At 35.7% G+C, this 25,845-nt stretch overlaps 2 protein-coding genes across 2 annotated transcripts in view; one reads left to right on the forward strand and one right to left on the reverse strand.

Annotated features, from left to right (window-relative positions):
• Positions 1-13,108: 13,108 nt before the first annotated feature.
• LOC131475693 (mas-related G-protein coupled receptor member X4-like) lies at positions 13,109-18,175 on the forward strand. The gene is made up of 4 exons (XM_058653962.1): positions 13,109-13,142; positions 14,939-15,151; positions 15,340-15,512; positions 17,233-18,175. The coding sequence occupies exons 2-4, from the start codon at positions 14,954-14,956 to the stop codon at positions 17,723-17,725; spliced, it is 864 nt and encodes a 287-aa protein (XP_058509945.1). The 5' UTR covers positions 13,109-13,142; positions 14,939-14,953; the 3' UTR covers positions 17,726-18,175.
• Positions 18,176-23,167: 4,992 nt separating this feature from the next.
• The window catches only part of LOC131475431 (secreted acidic protein 1A), a 6,485-nt gene continuing 3,807 nt past the window's right edge, over positions 23,168-25,845 (reverse strand). Inside the window, exons 2-6 of the mRNA XM_058653552.1 lie at positions 25,647-25,768; positions 25,233-25,301; positions 24,374-24,425; positions 23,511-23,547; positions 23,168-23,427 (exon numbers count right to left, since the gene is read on the reverse strand). Of these exons, the coding sequence (XP_058509535.1) occupies positions 23,388-23,427; positions 23,511-23,547; positions 24,374-24,425; positions 25,233-25,301; positions 25,647-25,768 (320 nt within the window). The 3' untranslated portion in view covers positions 23,168-23,387. The remainder of the gene's footprint in view (positions 23,428-23,510; positions 23,548-24,373; positions 24,426-25,232; positions 25,302-25,646; positions 25,769-25,845) is intronic.

A 25,845-nucleotide genomic window follows, 5' to 3' on the forward strand; every position in this document is an offset into this window, starting at 1 on the left:
CATACAGGTGTATGCCAACACATCACACACGCTATATTGAGGCTGGCAGTCTTGGTAGGGGCAGCTGTCGTGGCCTGGGGGCATTGCTGAATTCAGGGCATCTGGTCCCTTTTGCTTATTTTGTCTCAATTTAGACGACATACTATACTATAAACTTTTTGACCGATTTTGGACGACATATTATGACTTTTTTGTCTCTATTTGGACGACATACTATACTATGACTTTATTGTCTCTATTTGGACAACATGCTATACTATGACTTTTTTGTCTCATTTTAGACGACATACTATACTATGACTTTTTGACCGATTTTGGACGACATACTATACTATGACTTTATTGTCACAATTTGGACGACATACTATACTATGACTTTTTTGTCTCATTTTAGACGACATACTATACTATGACGTTTTTGACCGATTTCGGACGACATACTATACTATGACTTTTTTGTCTCATTTTAGACGACATACTATACTATGACTTTATTGTCTCATTTTAGACAACATACTATACTATGACTTTATTGTCTCATTTTAGACAACATACTATACTATGACTTTTTTGTCTCATTTTAGACGACATACTATACTATGACTTTATTGTCTCATTTTAGACAACATACTATACTATGACTTTTTTGTCTCATTTTGGACGACTTACTATACTATGACTTTTTTGTCACATTTTAGACGACATACTATACTATGACTTTATTGTCTAATTTTTGACGACATACTATACGATGACTTTATTGTCTCTATTTGGACGACATACTATACTATGACTTTTTTGTCTCATTTTAGACGACATACTATACTATGACTTTTTTGTCTCATTTTGGACGACTTACTATACTATGACTTTTTTGTCTCATTTTGACGACATACTATACTTTGACTTTATTGTCTAATTTTTGACGACATACTATGACTTTTTTGTCTCATTTTAGACGACATACTATACTATGACTTCTTTGTCTCATTTTAGACGACATACTATACTATGACTTTTTGACCGATTTTGGACGACATACTATACTATGACTTTATTGTCACATTTTGGACGACATACTATACTATGACGTTTTTGACCGATTTCGGACGACATACTATACTATGACGTTTTTGTCTGATTTTAGATGACATACTATACTATGACGTTTTTGACCGATTTCGGACGACATACTATACTATGACTTTTTTTTCTTATTTTGGACGACATACTATACTATGACTTTTTTGTCTCATTTTGGACGACATACTATACTATGACTTTTTTGACTCATTTTGGACGACATACTATACTATGACTTTATTGTCTCATTTTAGACGACTTACTATACTATGACTTTTTTGTCTCATTTTAGACGACATACTATACTATGACGTTTTTGACTCATTTTAGACGACATACTATACAATGAGTTTTTTGTCTCATGTTAGACGACATACTATACTATGACTTTATTGTCACATTTTGGACGACATACTATACTATGACGTTTTTGACCGATTTCGGACGACATACTATACTATGACTTTTTTGTCTCATTTTAGACGACATACTATACTATGACTTTTTTGTCTCATTTTGGACGACTTACTATACTATGACTTTTTTGTCTCATTTTGACGACATACTATACTTTGACTTTATTGTCTAATTTTTGACGACATACTATGACTTTTTTGTCTCATTTTAGACGACATACTATACTATGACTTCATTGTCTCATTTTAGACGACATACTATACTATGACTTTTTGACCGATTTTGGACGACATACTATACTATGACTTTATTGTCACATTTTGGACGACATACTATACTATGACGTTTTTGACCGATTTCGGACGACATACTATACTATGACTTTATTGTCTCATTTTAGACGACTTACTATACTATGACTTTTTTGTCTCATTTTAGACGACATACTATACTATGACTTTTTTGTCTCATTTTGGACGACTTACTATACTATGACTTTTTTGTCACATTTTAGACGACATACTATACTATGACTTTTTTGTCTCATTTTGGACGACATACTATACTATGACTTTTTTGTCTCATTTTGGACGACATACTATACTATGACTTTTTTGTCTCATTTTGGACGACTTACTATACTATGACTTTATTGTCTCATTTTAGACGACATACTTTACTATGACTTTTTTGTCTCATTTTAGACGACATACTATACTATGACTTTTTTGTCTCATTTTGGACGACTTACTATACTATGACTTTTTTGTCACATTTTAGACGACATACTATACTATGACTTTATTGTCTAATTTTTGACGACATACTATACTATGACTTTATTGTCTCTATTTGGACGACATACTATACTATGACTTTTTTGTCTCATTTTAGACGACATACTATACTATGACTTTTTTGTCTCATTTTGGACGACTTACTATACTATGACTTTTTTGTCTCATTTTGACGACATACTATACTTTGACTTTATTGTCTAATTTTTTACGACATACTATGACTTTTTTGTCTCATTTTAGACGACATACTATACTATGACTTTTTGACCGATTTTGGACGACATACTATACTATGACTTGTCTCATTTTAGACGACATACTATACTATGACGTTTTTGACTCATTTTAGACGACATACTATACTATGACTTTATTGTCTCATTTTAGACAACATACTATACTATGACTTTATTGTCTCTATTTGGACAACATGCTATACTATGACTTTTTTGTCTCATTTTAGACGACATACTATACTATGACTTTTTTGTCTCATTTTTGACGACATACTATACTATGACTTTTTTGTCTCATTTTTGACGACATACTATACTATGACTTTTTTTTTTAATTTTAGACGACATACTATACTATGACTTTTTTGTCTCATTTTAGACGACATACTATACTATGACTTTATTGTCTCATTTTAGACAACATACTATACTATGACTTTTTTGTCTCATTTTAGACGACATACTATACTATGACTTTTTTGTCTCATTTTAGACGACATACTATACTATGACTTTATTGTCTCATTTTAGACGACATACTATACTATGACTTTATTGTCACATTTTGGACGACATACTATACTATGACGTTTTTGACCGATTTCGGACGACATACTATACTATGACTTTATTGTCTCATTTTAGACGACTTACTATACTATGACTTTTTTGTCTCATTTTAGACGACATACTATACTATGACTTTTTTGTCTCATTTTGGACGACTTACTATACTATGACTTTTTTGTCACATTTTAGACGACATACTATACTATGACTTTTTTGTCTCATTTTGGACGACTTACTATACTATGACTTTTTTGTCTCATTTTGGACGACTTACTATACTATGACTTTTTTGTCTCATTTTGACGACATACTATACTTTGACTTTATTGTCTAATTTTTGACGACATACTATGACTTTTTTGTCTCATTTTAGACGACATACTATACTATGACTTCTTTGTCTCATTTTAGACGACATACTATACTATGACTTTTTGACCGATTTTGGACGACATACTATACTATGACTTTATTGTCACATTTTGGACGACATACTATACTATGACGTTTTTGACCGATTTCGGACGACATACTATACTATGACTTTATTGTTTCATTTTAGACGACTTACTATACTATGACTCTTTTGTCTCATTTTAGACGACATACTATACTATGACGTTTTTGACTCATTTTAGACGACATACTATACAATGACTTTTTTGTCTCATGTTAGACGACATACTATACTATGACTTTATTGTCACATTTTGGACGACATACTATACTATGACGTTTTTGACCGATTTCGGACGACATACTATACTATGACTTTTTTGTCTCATTTTAGACGACATACTATACTATGACTTTTTTGTCTCATTTTGGACGACTTACTATACTATGACTTTTTTGTCTCATTTTGACGACATACTATACTTTGACTTTATTGTCTAATTTTTGACGACATACTATGACTTTTTTGTCTCATTTTAGACGACATACTATACTATGACTTCATTGTCTCATTTTAGACGACATACTATACTATGACTTTTTGACCGATTTTGGACGACATACTATACTATGACTTTATTGTCACATTTTGGACGACATACTATACTATGACGTTTTTGACCGATTTCGGACGACATACTATACTATGACTTTATTGTCTCATTTTAGACGACATACTATACTATGACTTTTTTGTCTCATTTTAGACGACATACTATACTATGACTTTTTTGTCTCATTTTGGACGACTTACTATACTATGACTTTTTTGTCACATTTTAGACGACATACTATACTATGACTTTTTTGTCTCATTTTGGACGACTTACTATACTATGACTTTATTGTCTCATTTTAGACGACATACTTTACTATGACTTTTTTGTCTCATTTTAGACGACATACTATACTATGACTTTTTTGTCTCATTTTGGACGACTTACTATACTATGACTTTTTTGTCACATTTTAGACGACATACTATACTATGACTTTTTTGTCACATTTTAGACGACATACTATACTATGACTTTATTGTCTAATTTTTGACGACATACTATACTATGACTTTATTGTCTCTATTTGGACGACATACTATACTATGACTTTTTTGTCTCATTTTAGACGACATACTATACTATGACTTTTTTGTCTCATTTTGGACGACTTACTATACTATGACTTTTTTGTCTCATTTTGACGACATACTATACTTTGACTTTATTGTCTAATTTTTTACGACATACTATGACTTTTTTGTCTCATTTTAGACGACATACTATACTATGACTTTTTGACCGATTTTGGACGACATACTATACTATGACTTTATTGTCTCATTTTAGACGACATACTATACTATGACGTTTTTGACTCATTTTAGACGACATACTATACTATGACTTTATTGTCTCATTTTAGACAACATACTATACTATGACTTTATTGTCTCTATTTGGACAACATGCTATACTATGACTTTTTTGTCTCATTTTAGACGACATACTATACTATGACTTTTTTGTCTAATTTTTGACGACATACTATACTATGACTTTTTTGTCTCATTTTTGACGACATACTATACTATGACTTTTTTTTTTAATTTTAGACAACATACTATACTATGACTTTTTTGTCTCATTTTAGACGACATACTATACTATGACTTTTTTGTCTCATTTTGGACGACTTACTATACTATGACTTTTTTGTCACATTTTAGACGACATACTATACTATGACTTTTTTGTCTCATTTTGGACGACTTACTATACTATGACTTTATTGTCTCATTTTAGACGACATACTTTACTATGACTTTTTTGTCTCATTTTAGACGACATACTATACTATGACTTTTTTGTCTCATTTTGGACGACTTACTATACTATGACTTTTTTGTCACATTTTAGACGACATACTATACTATGACTTTATTGTCTAATTTTTGACGACATACTATACTATGACTTTATTGTCTCTATTTGGACGACATACCATACTATGACTTTTTTGTCTCATTTTAGACGACATACTATACTATGACTTTTTTGTCTCATTTTGACGACATACTATACTTTGACTTTATTGTCTAATTTTTTACGACATACTATGACTTTTTTGTCTCATTTTAGACGACATACTATACTATGACTTTTTGACCGATTTTGGACGACATACTATACTATGACTTTATTGTCTCATTTTAGACGACATACTATACTATGACGTTTTTGACTCATTTTAGACGACATACTATACTATGACTTTATTGTCTCATTTTAGACAACATACTATACTATGACTTTATTGTCTCTATTTGGACAACATGCTATACTATGACTTTTTTGTCTCATTTTAGACGACATACTATACTATGACTTTTTTGTCTCATTTTTGACGACATACTATACTATGACTTTTTTGTCTCATTTTTGACGACATACTATACTATGACTTTTTTTTTAAATTTTAGACGACATACTATACTATGACTTTTTTGTCTCATTTTAGACGACATACTATACTATGACTTTATTGTCTCATTTTAGACGACATACTATACTATGACTTTTTTGTCTCATTTTAGACGACATACTATACTATGACTTTTTTGTCTCATTTTAGACGACATACTATACTATGACTTTATTGTCTCATTTTAGACGACATACTATACTATGACTTTATTGTCACATTTTGGACGACATACTATACTATGACGTTTTTGACCGATTTCGGACGACATACTATACTATGACTTTATTGTCTCATTTTAGACGACTTACTATACTATGACTTTTTTGTCTCATTTTAGACGACATACTATACTATGACTTTTTTGTCTCATTTTGGACGACTTACTATACTATGACTTTTTTGTCACATTTTAGACGACATACTATACTATGACTTTTTTGTCTCATTTTGGACGACTTACTATACTATGACTTTATTGTCTCATTTTAGACGACATACTTTACTATGACTTTTTTGTCTCATTTTAGACGACATACTATACTATGACTTTTTTGTCTCATTTTAGACGACATACTATACTATGACTTTTTTGTCACATTTTAGACGACATACTATACTTTGACTTTATTGTCTAATTTTTGACGACATACTATACTATGACTTTATTGTCTCTATTTGGACGACATACTATACTATGACTTTTTTGTCTCATTTTAGACGACATACTATACTATGACTTTTTTGTCTCATTTTGGACGACTTACTATACTATGACTTTTTTGTCTCATTTTGACGACATACTATACTATGACTTCTTTGTCTCATTTTAGACGACATACTATACTATGACTTTTTTGTCTGATTTTAGATGACATACTATACTATGACTTTTTTTTTTAATTTTAGACGACATACTATACTATGACTTTATTGTCACATTTTGGACAACATACTATACTATGACTTTTTGTCTCATTTTAGACGACATACTATACTTTTACTTTTTTGTCTGATTTTAGATGACATTCTATACTATGACGTTTTTGACCGATTTCGGACGACATACTATACTATGACTTTTTTGTCTCATTTTAGACGACATACTATACTATGACTTTTTTGTCTGATTTTAGATGACATACTATACTATGACTTTTTTGTCTAATTTTGGACAACATACTATACTCTGACTTTTTTGTCTCATTTTAGACGACATACTATACTATGACTTTTTTGTCTGATTTTAGATGACATACTATACTATGACGTTTTTGACCGATTTCGGACGACATACTATACTATGACTTTTTTATCTCATTTTAGACGACATACTATACTATGACTTTTTTGTCTCATTTTGGACGACATACTATACTATGACTTTTTTGTCTAATTTTGGACAACATACTATACTCTGACTTTTTTGTCTCATTTTAGACGACATACTATACTATGACTTTTTTGTCTGATTTTAGATGACGTACTACACTATGACGTTTTTGACCGATTTCGGACGACATACTATACTATGACTTTTTTGTCTCATTTTAGACGACATACTATACTATGACTTTATTGTCTCATTTTAGATGACCTACCATACTATGACGTTTTTGACCGATTTCGGACGACATACTATACTATGACTTTTTGTCTCATTTTAGACGACATACTATACTATGACTTTTTTGTCTCATTTTAGACGACATACTATACTATGACGTTTTTTACCGATTTCGGACGACATACTATACTATGACTTTTTGTCTCATTTTAGACGACATACTATACTATGACTTTTTTGTCTCATTTTAGACGACATGCTATACTATGATTTTTTTGTCTCATTTTAGACAACATACTATACTATGACTTTATTGTCTCATTTTAGATGACTTACTATACTATGACTTTTTTGTCTCATTTTAGACGACATACTATACTACGACGTTTTTTACCGATTTCGGACGACATACTATACTATGACTTTTTTGTCTCATTTTTGACGACATACTATACTATGACTTTTTTTTTTAATTTTAGACGACATACTATACTATGACTTTATTGTCACATTTTGGACAACATACTATACTATGACTTTTTTGTCTCATTTTAGACGACATACTATACTATGACGTTTTTTACCGATTTCGGACGACATACTATACTATGACTTTTTTGTCTCATTTTTGAAGACATACTATACTATGACTTTATTGTCTCATTTTAGAAGACATACTATACTATGACTTTTTTGACCGATTTCGGACGACATACTATACTATGACATTTTTGTCTCATTTTGGACAACATACTATACTATGACTTTTTTGTCTCATTTTGGACGACATACTATACTATGACTTTTTTGACCGATTTCGGACGACATACTATACTATGACGTTTTTGACTCATTTTAGGCGACATACTATACTATGACTTTATTGTCTCATTTTAGACGACATACTATACTATGACTTTTTTGTCTCATTTTGGACGACATACTATACTATGACTTTTTGTCTCATTTTAGACGACATACTATACTATGACTTTTTTGTCTCATTTTAGAAGACATACTATACTATAACGTTTTTGACCGATTTCGGACGACATACTATACTATGACTTTTTTGTCACATTTTGGATGACATACTATACTATGACTTTTTTGTCTCATTTTGGACGACATACTATACTATGACTTTGACCGATTTCGGACGACATACTATACTATGACGTTTTTGACTCATTTTAGACGACATACTATACTATGACTTTATTGTCTCATTTTAGACGACTTACTATACTATGACTTTTTTGTCTCATTTTAGACGACATACTATACTATGACGTTTTTTACCGATTTCGGACGACATACTATACTATGACTTTTTTGTCTCATTTTTGACGACATACTATACTATGACTTTTTTCTTTAATTTTAGACGACATACTATACTATGACTTTATTGTCACATTTTGGACAACATACTATACTATGACTTTTTTGTCTCATTTTAGACGACATACTATACTATGACTTTATTGTCACATTTTAGACAACATATTATACTATGACGTTTTTTTCTCATTTTGGATGACATACTATATTATGACTTTTTTGGCTGATTTCAGACGACATACTATACTATGACTTTATTGTCACATTTTGAAAAACGTACTATACTATGACGTTTTTGACCGATTTCGGACGACATACTATACTATGACTTTTTTGTCTCATTTTAGACGACATACTATTCTATGACTTTTTTGTCTGATTTTAGATGACATACTATACTATGACGTTTTTGACCGATTTCGGACGACATACTATACTATGACGTTTTTGACTCATTTTAGACGACATACTATACAATGACTTTTTTGTCTCATTTTAGACGACATACTATACTATGACTTTATTGTCACATTTTGGACGACATACTATACTATGACGTTTTTGACCGATTTCGGACAACATACTATACTATGACTTTTTTGACCGATTTCGGACGACATACTGACGTTTTTGACTCATTTTAGACGACATACTATACTATGACTTTATTGTCTCATTTTAGACGACATACTATACTATGACTTTTTTGACCGATTTCGGACGACATACTATACTATGACATTTTTGTCTCATTTTGGACAACATACTATACTATGACTTTTTTGTCTCATTTTGGACGACATACTATACTATGACTTTTTTGACCGATTTCGGACGACATACTATACTATGACTTTTTGACTCATTTTAGGCGACATACTATACTATGACTTTATTGTCTCATTTTAGACGACATACTATACTATGACGTTTTTGACCGATTTCGGACGACATACTATACTATGACGTTTTTGACTCATTTTAGACGACATACTTTACAATGACTTTTTTGTCTCATTTTAGACGACATACTATACTATGACTTTATTGTCACATTTTGGACGACATACTATACTATGACGTTTTTGACCGATTTCGGACAACATACTATACTATGACTTTTTTGACCGATTTCGGACGACATACTATACTATGACGTTTTTGACTCATTTTAGACGACATACTATACTATGACTTTATTGTCTCATTTTAGACGACATACTATACTATGACTTTTTTGACCGATTTCGGACGACATACTATACTATGACATTTTTGTCTCATTTTGGACAACATACTATACTATGACTTTTTTGTCTCATTTTGGACGACATACTATACTATGACTTTTTTGACCGATTTCGGACGACATACTATACTATGACGTTTTTGACTCATTTTAGACGACATACTATACTATGACTTTATTGTCTCATTTTAGACGACATACTATACTATGACTTTTTTGTCTCATTTTGGACGACATACTATACTATGACATTTTTGTCTCATTTTGGACGACATACTATACTATGACTTTTTTGTCTCATTTTGGACGACATACTATACTATGACTTTTTTGACCGATTTCGGACGACATACTATACTATGACTTTTTGTCTCATTTTAGACGACATACTATACTATGACTTTTTTGTCTCATTTTAGAAGACATACTATACTATGACTTTTTTGTCTAATTTTAGATGACATACTATACTATGACGTTTTTGACCGATTTCGGACGACATACTATACTATGACTTTTTTGTCACATTTTGGATGACATACTATACTATGACTTTTTTGTCTCATTTTGGACGACATACTATACTATGACTTCTTCGACCGATTTCGGACGACATACTATACTATGACGTTTTTGACTCATTTTAGACGACATACTATACTATGACTTTATTGTCTCATTTTAGACGACTTACTATACTATGACTTTTTTGTCTCATTTTAGACGACATACTATACTATGACGTTTTTTACCGATTTCGGACGACATACTATACTATGACTTTTTTTTAAAATTTTTGACGACATACTATACTATGACTTTTTTTTTTAATTTTAGACGACATACTATACTATGACTTTATTGTCACATTTTGGACAACATACTATACTATGACTTTTTTGTCTCATTTTAGACGACATACTATACTATGACTTTATTGTCACTTTTTGGATGACATACTATACTATGACGTTTTTGACCGATTTCGGACGACATACTATACTATGACTTTTTTGACCGATTTCGGACGACATACTATACTATGACGTTTTTGACTCATTTTAGACGACATACTATACTATGACTTTATTGTCACATTTTAGACAACATATTATACTATGACTTTTTTGTCTCATTTTGGATGACATACTATATTATGACTTTTTTGGCTGATTTTGGACAACATACTATACTAGGACGTTTTTGACCCATTTTGGATGACATACTATACTATGACTTTTTTGACCGACTTTGGACGACATACTATACTACTACGTTTTTGACCGACATACTATACGATTACTTTTTTGACCGATTTTGGACGACATACTATACTTGGACGTTTTTGACCAATTTTGGATGACATACTATACTATGACTTTTTTGACCGATTTTGGACGACATACTATACTATGACTTTTGGGTGATTTTGGACAACATACTATACTACGAGCGTGGGTTCTCTCCGGGTTCTCCAGCTTCCTCCCACAGTCCAAAAACATGCAATGTGGGGATTAGGTAAATTGGACACTCTAAATTGACCATAGGAGTGAGTGTGAGAGTGAATGGTTGTTTGTCTCTATGTGTGTGTGGCCCTGCGATGGACTGGCGAACTGTCCAGGGTGTACCCCGCCTATCGCCCGATGTAGCTGAGATTGGCACAGCACCCCCCGCGACCCTCTGGCGGAGGATAAAGCGGTAGACTGACTGACTATACTACGACTTTTTTGACCGACACACTATACTATGACTTTTTTCACCGTTTTTGGACGACATACTATACTTTGACTTTTTTCACAGATTTTGGACGACTTATTATACTCTGACTTTTTAGACCGTTTTTGGACGACATACTATACTATGACTTTTTTCACCGTTTTTGGACGACATACTATACTTTGACTTTTTTGACAGATTTTGGACGACATACTATACTATGACTTTTGGGTGATTTTGGACGACATACTATACTATGACTTTTTTTTACCAAATATGGACGACATACTATATCTTTTTGGACCGACTTTGGACGACCTACTATACTGTCACGTTTTTGACCGTTTTTGAACAAGATACTATACAATGACTTTTTTGACGACATACTATACTATGACTTTTTTCACTGTTTTTGGACGACATAGTATACTATGATGTTTTGACCGATTTTGGATGACATACTATACTTTGACTTTTTTGACAGATTTTAGACGACATACTATACTACAACTTTTGGGTGATTTTGGACGACATACTATACTATGACTTTTTTGATACATCTTGGACGACATGCTATACTATGACTTTTGTCAAATTTCGCACCTTTGAGGCTTTTTGAAGGCTAGCTGTTTCCTCCCATTATCACAGAGTTGTTGATGATGAAGTTGAAATCGAAATGACGCAAACGAACGCACAAGGTTTAGTTTGGAATTTAAAATTATTTTTTTTTTAAGGTTTTTAGTTTGATTTAGTTGTTTTTGAAACACCCAGACAGACACACATACAGTATATTAGTAGACACATAACTCCAGTGGATGAGAACACTGCTGTGAAGTTCTGATGTCATGGGTTCAATTCCTCTAAAGAAAAGGACAACTTAAAGTTTAACATCCACAGTGAAGATTGAGAGGAGACGAAAATTATACTCGGCCCTTTTCTTTAACTGTGATGGTCACATGATTCGTCATGGTGTCACAAAAACAGGAAATGTCAACTTTTTATCTTTTCATCGAAGATGAACCACAGCAGCAGAAGCTGAAGTTCAAACCGCAGAGAAAGACTTTTAAAAAGTTAAAGTCATACAGGGCAACATTTGTCGTCAGAGCCTAATGTGGAAATGATGAAGCAACTTCCTGAGGGTCACATGATCACTGCAGAATAAAAGAAACACACAAACTCTGCTGAAAAACCACTTCATGCTGCTCTCATCCGACTTTGTCCAGGTAAAATTTGTTTTTCTAATCTCACTTAAAACAACAAAAACAAACCAAACAAGCAAATACACACAGTGAGAGAAAATGTTTACAGAACTGAAAAAATTACATCAATTAATGCATAAAATATGTTCATGAAATATTTATCTTATAGAATAAAAAGCAGAATCGAATAAATATATTTAAAAAATGCTTTAATCCAACAAAAACAAACAAAAATAATCCTTAATTTGCATTTGATAACTTTCAATAATAACCATTAAATACTTTACATTTTCAGACATTTTTGAAAGTTAAACTCGACTAAATTTAACATTTTCCTCTCTTGATTAAAATTTATTTTGAATACAAAATGAGAGACTTCTGTTCATAGCTACAAATAATATTTCTAACATTTCTAGATGCACAATATCTGGAATTATATCTGGAAGAAAAAAGATGAGTGAAGTTTTATTTATAGAGTCTTAGAGGCATTACAGTATATGACATGTATCAATTTTGAACAAATCATTTGTTTTGTGAAGAAATTCAATAGATTTGCATATTTTTCCTTTAATAAATTATATTTTTTTCTTCCAAAAAAGATTACGCTCTATAATTACTCCCAAAAAGAATGTGGTTTGAAAAAAATATTTCAATTTGAATTCACAATGGTGTGAACAACATTATGTTTCAATAAATAAAATAAATAATTCAGGTCCCAAAACGTAACCTTGTGGGACACTATATATGAATGAAGTAATTTCTTAACCGTATTCCACACAGCAAAAGTCAATCAATTAAGGCAAACGTAAAAATCACTTAGCAAATAGTTAGTGTTAAAAAGTGTTGCATGTTTCAGGTTTTTGCTTAAAACATAGAATTGTTTTATTTTTTGATTTAACTGAAGTGAACAAAAACTGTCCTGTTATCAGTCAGTCAGTCATCATCTACCGCTTTATCCTCCACCAGAGGGTCGCGGGGGGTGCTGTGCCAATCTCAGCTACATCGGGCGATAGGCGGGGTACACCCTGGACAGTTCGCCAGTCCATCGCAGGGCCACACACAGATAGAGACAAACAACCATTCACTCTCCCACTCACTCCTATGGTCAATTTAGAGTGTTCAATTTACCTATCCCCACATTGCATGTTTTTGGACTGTGGGAGGAAGCCGGAGAACCCGGAGAGAACCCACGCACACACGGGGAGAACATGCAAACTCCATGCAGAAAGGCCCTTGTTCCAACCGGGGCTCGAACCCGGGTCTTCTCGCTGCAAGGCGAGAGTGCTAACCACTACACCACCGTGTGGACCCGAAAATGTCCTGTTATAATAAATGTAAATGTGTAAGTTAAGTCAAACTAATATTTAATTAATATTAAAGAAATAAATATTGCAATAATTGTCCCTCCTCACTAATAAACCACTGAAGAATTAACAATAGATGTTTCATCAGAAATAGGATGTGAGGATAGGGTGGTGTTAGTGCTGTCGTTGCATCACTTCCTCCAACCACAACAGCATGTAGCAGAGAACACTGCACACTAACACTGATCGATTATATGCATAGTTCATTTTTTTCCTTCTATTTTATTTTACTTTTTTATTCTATATTTTATGGTGTTTGGTACCTGGGGTGTTTTTCTTCCCGGTCTCCTGTAAAGTGTGACTCTAATTTTAACAGTGCTGTGTGTGGATTTTGGAGCTTTTCATTTCCCCGAGGGAACCTCCCAAAGGGATTGATAAAGTCGTCTGTCTGTCTGTCTGATGAAAAAAAAGTTGCACAAATAGCCGGGTGTTATTGCGTGATCTCTGATCCCACAGCTGTGAAGCTGAACAATGGAGAAACCCTGCAGCAATGCTAGCATATACAGCAACTACAGCCAAATTTTGGATTGTCTCATCTCGTTGAATCAACTGGAGCGTAACCTGAAAGAGGAATTGTTCCTTCAGCACATCGAGACTGTGCTGACGTATGTCATCATCTCCATCGGACTTCCTCTGACGCTTGTAGCCATCTACGGTGTTCTCTCTCTGGTATGTATGTTTTCGTTTATAGCTTATCTTAATGTCTCGTGTAGCTTACAACAAAATAAAAAAAAATAAACAAGGCGACTTATGTGGTGGAATTGTGGTTAGCACTGTTACCTCACAGCAAAGAGGTCACAGTTCAAATCCCAGTCCAACTTTCTTTATATTCACCACCGCTTTCATTGTTTCTGCAGGTGAGGACTGATAATGAGGCTCCGATTTACATCGTCAACCTTCTCGTCTCTGACCTGATCCAGTTCTGCTGCATGATCGCGTCAGTGGTGGCCAAAGAAAAGACTTATGAAGATGTTCATCTGTACAGTCTGATTGTCAGCTGTGGGTTCATGCTGTGTATCTCTGTGAAAAGGTGACACTCAATCCATGTCTCACCTGTTTATGGTTCTATAGAAAAACTTATGTAGTCTTCCAGTTTAAAAAAAATAAGCTGAGGAAGTACAACACAACCAGGGGGTGACACCACACTTTTAATGGACGTCTGAGGGAAACTTCTAAAGTGCTTTTCTAGTCTCGATGACCACTCAAAGCTGCTTTACACTCCAGTTTTGCCATTCACCCATTCACATTCATTCACATGCTGCCGGCACAAATGTTAGGAGCAATGTGGGGTTAAGTGTCTTGACCAAGGACACATCGGCCTGTAGACTAGCAGAGCTGGGAATTTAACCCACAACCTTCCAGTTGAAAGACAACTCAGTCTATCGCTGAGCTACTGTAATTAGTTTTACCAGCGTTTCATAGCATAGACGCTTCGCTGGGACTGGATGATCTTCTGTAGATTTATTTTCAACCAACAGACAGACATTGAGACTAGAGCTGAAACAATTATTCGATAAATTATTGATATCGATTATTAAATTAATTGTCAACTATTTTGATAATCAATTTATCGGTTTGAAGCTTTTTTTCATGATTAAAACAAGATTCCTGATTGTTTCAGCTTCTTAAATGTGAATATTTTCTTCAATTCTTTGCGCCAGATAACAAAGAAATCATTAAAAGTGAATCAGTGATCCAGAAAAACAGCCCCAGACCATCACGCTTCCTCCTCCATGTTTGACAGTCACACACTGAGGAACCATCCTTTCGCCTACTCGACGGCGTATGAAACTCCTGCGTGATGAACCGAAGATTTCAAACTTTGATTCATCAGTCCATAACACCTTCTTCCAGTCTTCAGTAGTCCATTGGCGATGTTTCATGGCCCAGGCAAACCTCTTCTTCTTATTCTGACGTCTTCCCAATAGCTTTCTTGCTGCAACTCGACCGTTCATACGTGCAACTCTAAGTCTTCTCTTCACAGTTGAAACTGAGACTAGCTTACTACGATCACTATTAAGCTGTGTTTGAAGCTGTTGTCTTGTGAGCCGCCTATCACACAAGCTGTTGACTCTCAGAAACTTGTCTTTTGATTCTGTTGTGGCTTTGGGTCTGTCAGACCTCTTCAGACCTCTTCTGAGTGTGTTTTGATGGTAATGCTGTACTCACTGACACCTTGACTTTCTTCGCAATTTCTCTGTAGGAAAGCCCTACATTTTTAAGTGTTATGATGGTCTGTCTCTCTTCCATTGTTAATTGCCTTTTTCTTGCCATTTTTATGGTAACACACTACTTTCAGCAGTACAATACTGTTCAAATGATGCTCACAAGGGTATGGTACCACAGTGTGTTCCAACACTACTTTTATGCAGACAGAGGGGGTTGTAAGTAATAAAGTAAAGTTGGAATTGGTAGCACCAACTTTCAAGGCTTGATCAACCTCCATTGCTGCAGAACAGCTCTAAGTTGTTAACCCATTTCTTGTTCCCTGAAAAAGGCCATTCTGAAATGTATATTATTCTTCAGTTTTGGGTAACCGTACTTTTTTTTTTTTAACCTCTAGCAGTTCACAAGGGGTGCCTACTTACCTTTGTACCATTTCAAGCTATTCATTGGACTTGAATGGCTTGAATTTCAATAAAAAACTGGAAAAATGGGGGTGTTCTAAAACTTTTGACCGGTAGTGTACACGGTCTATGGTTCATTGCTACAATGCTCTTTAAACACGTGCGTGTGTGTGTGTGTTTCAGGTATTTGGTCATCGCCTGGCCGCTGTGGTACCACTTCAGACGATCCGTCAAGACGTCTGTAGTTGCCTGTGTCGTCGTCTGGACTCTCCCTCTTCTCTTTTTCGCCTTGATCTTTTTCATTAGCCTTCCTACGTTGAGGAAAATCATGGCCGTCCTCATTTTCCTTCTGTTGCCTGTGCAAATATTCACGCTGGTCGGGACTCAGAGGGCTCTGTCCGCAGCCAGCCGTGTCCCCACTGATGAAAAAAGACGAATTATGGCACTTCTGATTTTGGTGCTGCTCACGTACATACTGCTCCTCCTGCCCATTGCTCCACAATTAATAATTGGAGAACTCAGCCATTTGTCTTCTTTTGTGTGCAAAAGTCTTATCAAGCTAAATCCAATCGCTGACTTGTTTCTGTATTTCTTCCTCAGGAAGGGCGTGGTAGACACACTTTTGGCCCATGTCTGTTGTTGCAGACTGAGAGGTGATGATGTAGTGTCAACCTGATCTGGTTTAGGCTCTGCTGTGGGACACTGTGTGTTAACTGTGTCGCGAAATGTGTGTTAACACCGAACAGCTTTGGGATGGATGTGACATGATGTACACTTTGTTGCTTCAAACATCATGTGACACTTTGTTGCCATATATTATGATGCTTCAGAAATACAGGGCAAAATTAAAGTTGTGCTTTGTCATCACTCGCAGCTCTACGACCTTTCATACAATGTTTTATGGTGATAACAATCAGCCACACCTGTTTTCTTAGCATAAAAATATGCAGACTTGTAAAATGTACCTCATTTGTCAAATTTATACCATTTGACCTGCACACACACAGACTCCCTCTTTCTCTCTCTTTCACACACACACACACACACACACACTGTATATAGTTACATTTAGTAGATATTCTTGTTTATATCTTTGATGTCTTTTTAATAAATGTTTTATAAAATATACAGTCTGGTCTGATTAATATTACACAAGTGTGTATATTGCCAACCTCTTCCCTGTAGAACTCCAATCCTTCAATTCACCTAACTATTGATGTAGTATTGTGATTTATCAATTATTAAGTTAATTATTGATCATAATCCAAATTGGTAGTCGGCTTAATTTATGAGACTGTTTTTGGAGGTTATGAATTAATGGTTCATTCAGAACCGATTGTTCTCCTCTGTTTGAGAGGAGTGGTGCCCCGATTTGAGTTTGACTCAACTTTTTATAAGAAATTAATTATTCCATAATTAATCAATTATTAATATTCTAAATTCATAACCAATCACGCCCCTAACCCCAACACCTTGCTAAATGTTGGAGATTGTCCAGGATTTGTAGGTCTTTTTAACGGCATTGTTCAGTTTGATTCCAGTGACGACACTGCTAATCAGTGGCCGACAGTCTGTCGACATCAGACATGGTGTCGGCTCAGCTCGCTTGGAACCTCGCCAGAGCAGGTACTAAATAGTACCAGGTGCTATGGCGAATGGAAAAGGAAAAACAAATTGTGTCGAGCGATTCGAGCCGTGCTGGGACTGGGTAGTGTGTATCATGCACAAGTCAAAAATAATCAAGTAACGCACAAATGTTTGGAAGAAAAAGGTCGAACTTTTTCACTCCTTTTCTGCCCCACCATCTTTCTCTCCTCTATGTCTGAAGAATCTGGAGCGAATGACAAAAATATCTCATTCATGTCAGTCAACGCTTATTCTGTAAATAAACTGTAGGTTTCCTCATTGTCCAAACAATTCATGCCACATCTGGTGTGAACATATATTTACTAATATTTATGTCTTTTTTTGCGAGGGTTCATTTTTTTCTGCTGTAATTTGTTTGTACAATAATCAAATAAATAAAACAATGTGTGTTTATCAATTAAATCAATAAAAAATTGTTTTTGTTATTTTATAGTTTCTTTATTTTTAGCACATGATTTAGCTTGTGGTTAGTCACATCGATTAAATCCTTGTACATTTGTGTAAACTGTAGTTTTATTTCTGAAATGATATTGATGGATTTCTAGTCATTTTTGTGGAGAGAATTCACTGCAACAGAAACGTTATACCAGACTGAGTAACCATGCTTTTCAACGCTGGACTGACACTAACCCTCATGCATGTATGCACATGTGGAAATGCATTTTGACCCTTCCCTATGCGTCTGCTTCATTGCTGTGTATGGCTTTAATTTAATAGTAGCAGCTTATACAGTGGTATACAAAGGGCTGGTGAAATAACAACTTTAGAATCCGCAGTATTACCTCCTCCGGCTTCGGCACAGTTAGCAGAAATACGAGCAATAATCTGTGCCTGTGAATTGTCAGAAGGATAATGGGTTAATATATACACAGATTCAGCGCATGCAGTTCATGCTGAATACACACACTTAGGAACTTGTTCACCAAAGGGTTTCACAAATACACAAGGCAAGGCGATAAGACATCTTGATGACATGATACGACTCAATACTGCTCTCAGTATGTATATCTAAGTGTAAAGGACATCAAAAGGGGGATGGACTCATTGTTAGGGGAAACAATGCTGCGGATGCTGCTGCAAAATTAGCTGCTGATCATAAGCCTGATCTAAGTAAACCGATGATACAGGGAAAGAAGGAAACCGAAAAGTTGCCAGGCAGGTATGGACAGAAAGATATAATAGAGGTACAGGAGAAAGTGGCCCCGACTCAGAAACAGTATGTATGTAATGTAAAGAATCAAGACTATGGAGAAACCATGATGGTTGCATTGTAGCTCCGGCTGGACTATTGAATTTTATTGAAAACAAGCTACGGTGCTACATTAGTGTTACAAATACTGCATGACGACCAAACACATTCCTTCCAATTGAATCTATACAGTAGCGTACCGTGAGGTTTCAGTCAGGGCCTTCAGTAAAAAAAAAAAAAAACACGCACAAACACCGACTATATTCACGAGACAGTTGATCTGCAACAACCATAGCGCACACACATACACATTTAGATTGGCTGACGACACACGTCGGTCAAAGTTATAACCAAACAGGAAATGGCAGCTTCAACAAAAGGCCAGCAATACTACTACAGCAGGTCCACGGAGCTATGATGCATTTAATGACATCCAGGAAAATCCAGCTCAGCTTCACAAAAAATAACCATATTCTATCTGGAAATATAATCATAACATACTGAAAAAGTAATTGAATTCAGACACGTTCAGACACACATTAATTTGTATTAATTAATAATAATAATAATAAAAATATATACTTTTTTGATATTGTCAGGGCCAGCAGAGAAGGCCCTGCTGGCCCTGACAGCCCACCACTGAATTTATATGATACTATGACTTGTATCAAGCTAAAAGATTGGCGAGGGTACGATGTATATGTGTGTACTACAGGAGGGAAGCCCTATTCCATCTTCATTGTTCTTCATTATCAATCTTCAAACAGTCAATGGTGTGAAGGTTAGAACAAGGTATATTGGAACTCTGGACTGACTTCCTAAACATTTTCCCCTTCATCATAGGGGTGGGTTAAGTTCCAGAGACAGATCAGTATTATGCTAGACCAGTATACCGGAAATAGCAATAAATTCAAACCACTTATCGTCACTATCACTAATTAACAACAACACCGTGGCAGAATAATCATAAGGACCATTTTTATCTAGCATTGGGATTAGATGTGATGGGGAAAGACCCCATGATGCTGATTAAATTCAGTCTACTCCCACAAAGTCCCAGTAAAAAGAGATAATATCAATTACACATAGACAGCGTGTAAAAGTAGAAACAGGGTTTTATTTAAAAACTATTGGCTGGACTATGTTAAAAATGCAGCCAATACTGTAACCAATGAAAACTGTGTTGCCTGCTCTTCCCCTAAGCCTATATTGCTCACTGTACCTTCCCCTTTCTCTACAAACAAGACTCTCTGTATGATGCATTTACACATGACTAAAAACCCTGTTGACTGTTGTAAATATCTCAAGACTTATTTTCCCCTTGCCCCTTCGCCAGGCTTCCTCCTACCTTTCTCCAATAAATTGGGGATGGAGTGACTCAGTGGCTCAGTGGCTCAGTGGTTAAGACCGATGCCCTCTGTGCCCACGTGTGCAAAGACTTCATGGTTGCAAATTCAGCTCCACCCCTGGCAGGTTGTACTCAATTCCCTTGTAAGTCGCTTTGGATAAAAGCGTCTGCTAAATGACAGGTAATGTAATGTAGAAAGACCTGGTCTAATAAACCAGATGTTGGACATCTCTCTGTTGACTGGTGTGTTAACATTATCAATGTGACAAAATGGGGAAATTCTTCTCAGTGGCTGTTTGCCCGAGCCAATGACTATTGGTGTTGTGGTGACAGAACATTATGGAATATCCTCGATCCTTTCTGGTCCGGAACATGTACAATAGTTTCTTTAACCTCTCCCATAACCGTCATCAGTGCAACTAGTATGGGAATTCTACACTGGCATGTTGACTCCAAAATTAAAAATAGTCAGGTTAAAAGATACTCTTGACCTATACGGGAACTCCCCAACTTACATTGATGGCATTGGCATTCATTGAGGTGTCCCTAATGAATATAAACTTGTGGATCAAATATCAGCAGGCTTTGAGTCAACTCTGTTTTGGTGGATTACAATTAATAAAAACATGGACTGAATTAATGATATACATTTCAATGGTGGACTGACACTGTTTCACTCTTGGAATCTGGCAATGTTAGTGAGGATGGGACGAGAGACATTGACTCGACCACCATTGTGTAATAATCCCCACAGTATCCCATATCCCCAAATTATCTAGGAAATATGTATGTCAAAATGCCCATGGTGCGCCTGCCTGGGAGGATGAAGAGCTCCCTAATGTTCATACATAATGCTCATAAATATTACGTACATGTATGAAGTGTTATGTATTAGTTTACCTTTTTACACTGTTTATGAATTTCCACGAGCATGTGCAATGAAGAATGCTTGCTGTTCGTTAATAGGCAACGAAAACCAGCTTACACATACGGCTGCTGATATAGTTTTTTCTGATGTTTTTTGGTATAATTGATGTTTTTGATATTTTTGTTAGATATATGTAGATGATCGTGCTGTTCTCATTATGATGTTAGGTGATGCTGTGCCCAGCATTCCTCTGCTACCATCCTGGTTGCTTAACTACTGTTAAATGCCACTATACAGCTATTTATGTACTAAAGTCTTCTTGATTAACACTTTTATAAATAATTATTTTTAACAACAGTCAGACAGGTAATCCTTATCGGAGCATGTATATATAGCTTTTGAGGCCAACTCCCCCCAGGTTTGAAAAATGCTTAAAAAAGTGGGCTGTGTGGTGGAGAGGAGGAGGGAAGGAGAGTGGGGAGCAGCAGGGGGTGTGGTCTGATAGTGAAATCTAAATCTTCTACTTTATTAATCCCCTTAGGGAAATGATTTCTCTGCATTTGACCCATCCTAGAATTAGGAGCAGTGGGCTGCCACACTGAGTAGCGCCCGGGGAGCAACAGGGGTTGGGTACCTTGCTCAGGGGTACCCCAGCCCTTTTGACCTGGTGGGGACTTGAACCGGTTACAAGCCACGTTCCCTTTCCACTTGGCCACGGGCTGCCGAAATCTGACACTAGGTATCATATACATTGAAAGGGTTAGTAGCTTCGGTGTTTAGTTACAATTTAATACCTGTTGGTAAAAAAAGTTAACTTGAGTTTGAGTACTCTTCTTGATGACATCATATTTCCTGCTATTCTCAATAATCTCAAAAGCCTGTTGTTCAAGTGAAGTCATGACACATGTGTTTAAGCTGAGGTCAGTATCTCTTTAAGTCATCCGAGTTCACAGCTCTGTTTCTAGGCTGTTCAAAATGGTAGCATGTTGGCCTACAGAAGAATCCATTCTGTAGAATGTGTTCATATAACAACCACTGAACCTTTTAACATAAATAAATCAAGCAGTAAAAATGTCCCCTTTTTTTATTTTACATGTCCCCAAACATGACTGTAAGTATGTCAGTTAACAACAGTAAACAAATATATTAAGTTACTTCTTTAACAATTTTCGCTCACCGAACGTGTGATGTGCTCAAGGAAAAAGACAAGAAAAAATAACAATGAAATTCAGAGGTGAAGGTGAAGTATATTAGCTCAGCCACATGGTGGCATCACATGGTTGGGCTTAGTTGTCGTCGTCATCATCGAAGACATCAGCCACAGTCCTACCGAGTGAGAAAAGCAGGGGTTATATGACTGTCCTTTAATGAACATGAACAGATTTCAGTTGTGTTAATAAATGTCTTACTTGTAGATTGATCCAGTCACCTCATCCATAAAACCTCCTGAGGAAAGAAGGCAAAATAAGTGAACGCTGCAGCCAGAAGACCACAGAAACCACAGACTTTAAAGGTCCGCTGACATATAATGCTGAGACTGCAGACTCTCACTCTTATTCTCAATATGAAAGCAATTCTACATTCATCCAAACAGACATATTAGCAGTAAACCCTCCTAAATGCCACATACTGAACCTTCAGGCCTTTGGTCATACTTTCTGCATTCCATGACCACAGTGAGCTGCTTTGGTTTCAGCATGCACGTACACGGCCGCATATCCATTCAAACTAAAATGAGAGTCCTACCAAGTCTAGCGCTCCACACGTGCATAATCTCCCGTTCTATTCCAGTTGCTGCAATTTTTCACCAGGAGTTTGCCTCATTTGTTCTTTGAGTGTTGACTTGTCGTTGTGGACCTCCTCGTATAATCAGGCAAGTGTCCATATTTACCATATTTTTCGTTGTCTCTTTTGACCCAAACAATTATGCGCCACCAACTGTTCCGGGAAGTGTTGTACTACAAGGAGCATGCACAAGTCAGTGTATACAGTCCATGCACATGTGGAACCCAGCAGACCTCTGCAGATACAGGTACGTAGAAAGTATGACCAGGGCCTTAACTTTTCTCAAGAACTGTTGATGAACACTCAAAAACAAAGTTCTTCAGCTCTTTTGCCCTACTCCTCACCTAGTGCTACTATAAAGCAAGCCTAAAGTCAGCCAGCATCTAGACATATATCATCATAAGTGATAAGTTCAATTAGCAGCAAGACAAGTTTCCTGGTGGAATATTGTGCTTCTCCTCACGTTGGCAGCTCTGCATTTACTCACCAGGCTTGCAAAGAGTTTCACAAACAGGACACACATGGCAGAAACTGCACATCTGTGAATGAGAACACAACAACACGCAACAATGTAAAGGGTTCTATTGTGTCACATGAACAATCCTCCAACCTCAGTGGTCTCAGTGTTCATGTCTAAAGTGATGAACCTGTGGTTAATATTTGTGGAATGGTCATGGTTTGATGCTGTTTCATCAACACCCTCCTCACCTGTCCTCCTTATTAATTATTGCAACAAATGAGTGAATTTTGGTATTACTATTTGTCATCAGTGATCCAGTGGCATGTGGATAGTGCTAAGGACAATGTCCTGGATGTGTCTCCATGTGACGACATGTGATCGGATCTGGCCTCCCTGCCCTTTATTTGAAAACATACCCTAACCCAACATGGCGGCCACTGAGGAGCAAATGTCTTTAGAAGCCGTCTCAGACATCTCTACTAGAAAACTACAATAAGCATGCTTGTTGATGTGGGGCATTTTGATCTACGTCAGTTGGTCATGCCTCTTGTAAGTTTGGAGGTGATCTGAAGATCCTGTATAATCAGAATGCATAGGAAACAACACAGCGTTATCTTTTAAACCATGAGAAACCATATCTGGGAGAGCGGGACCCTACTGTGAGCTGGTTCACTGCCATGGGAGGAAACTAGCTATGTATCGTGTGTCCATGCTCATTGCACATGCGGTGCTTTAATGAAACGAAGACGACCTGCACCTACTAGTGATTGAGTCATCCTGTTGACATTTGGTGTTTAGCATTAAACATGGTACCACAGCTGCTGAGTCCGTCAGTCATTACAATACACACAACACATGAATATATGAACATGGTGTATTGTCTCACCTTGCAGTCATCGCAGTGTTCAGACTTGTCTCCCTCTTTACAAGGACATTTGTCACAGCTGTCACAGTGCTGATACAAAACAGATAAGATCATCAGATTAGACTGCATTAGACATTTTATACATAACAGAGGAATGCAGGATCTACTGTTGATTGTTTGCACAAGCGTTACATCCTAGCATGACTTCCTGACTTCCACCGAAATACATATATGTATATATATATATATACTTCGTCTTTTGTCACATGTTGTTGCATTTTCAAAATGGCCTTCAATGAAAAAGGCATTTCAAAATAAGTTCTGCAGACACCGGCTGCCTCTGTGGCTGACAGCTTACTGGAAATATTCAGATTAATTAGAATTATTAGAAATCAGTCAATCAATCAAATGTCTTTTACTGAATGTCAGACATACCTCACAGAATTCACAGTATGCGCAGACAGAGCCTTTGTGATAAGCACCGTCGTCGTCGTCGTCGTCGTCGTCATCGTCATCGTCATCATCTTCATCATCATCATCATCATCATCATCATCATCTGCACATGATATTGATATTAAATATGACTTCTACAGTTACAGTAACAATGCCTACAAATGATGGCATACAGTTTTT

This window comes from Solea solea, chromosome 16 (genome assembly GCF_958295425.1).
Source record: "Solea solea chromosome 16, fSolSol10.1, whole genome shotgun sequence".
Taxonomy (NCBI): Eukaryota; Metazoa; Chordata; class Actinopteri; order Pleuronectiformes; family Soleidae; genus Solea; species Solea solea.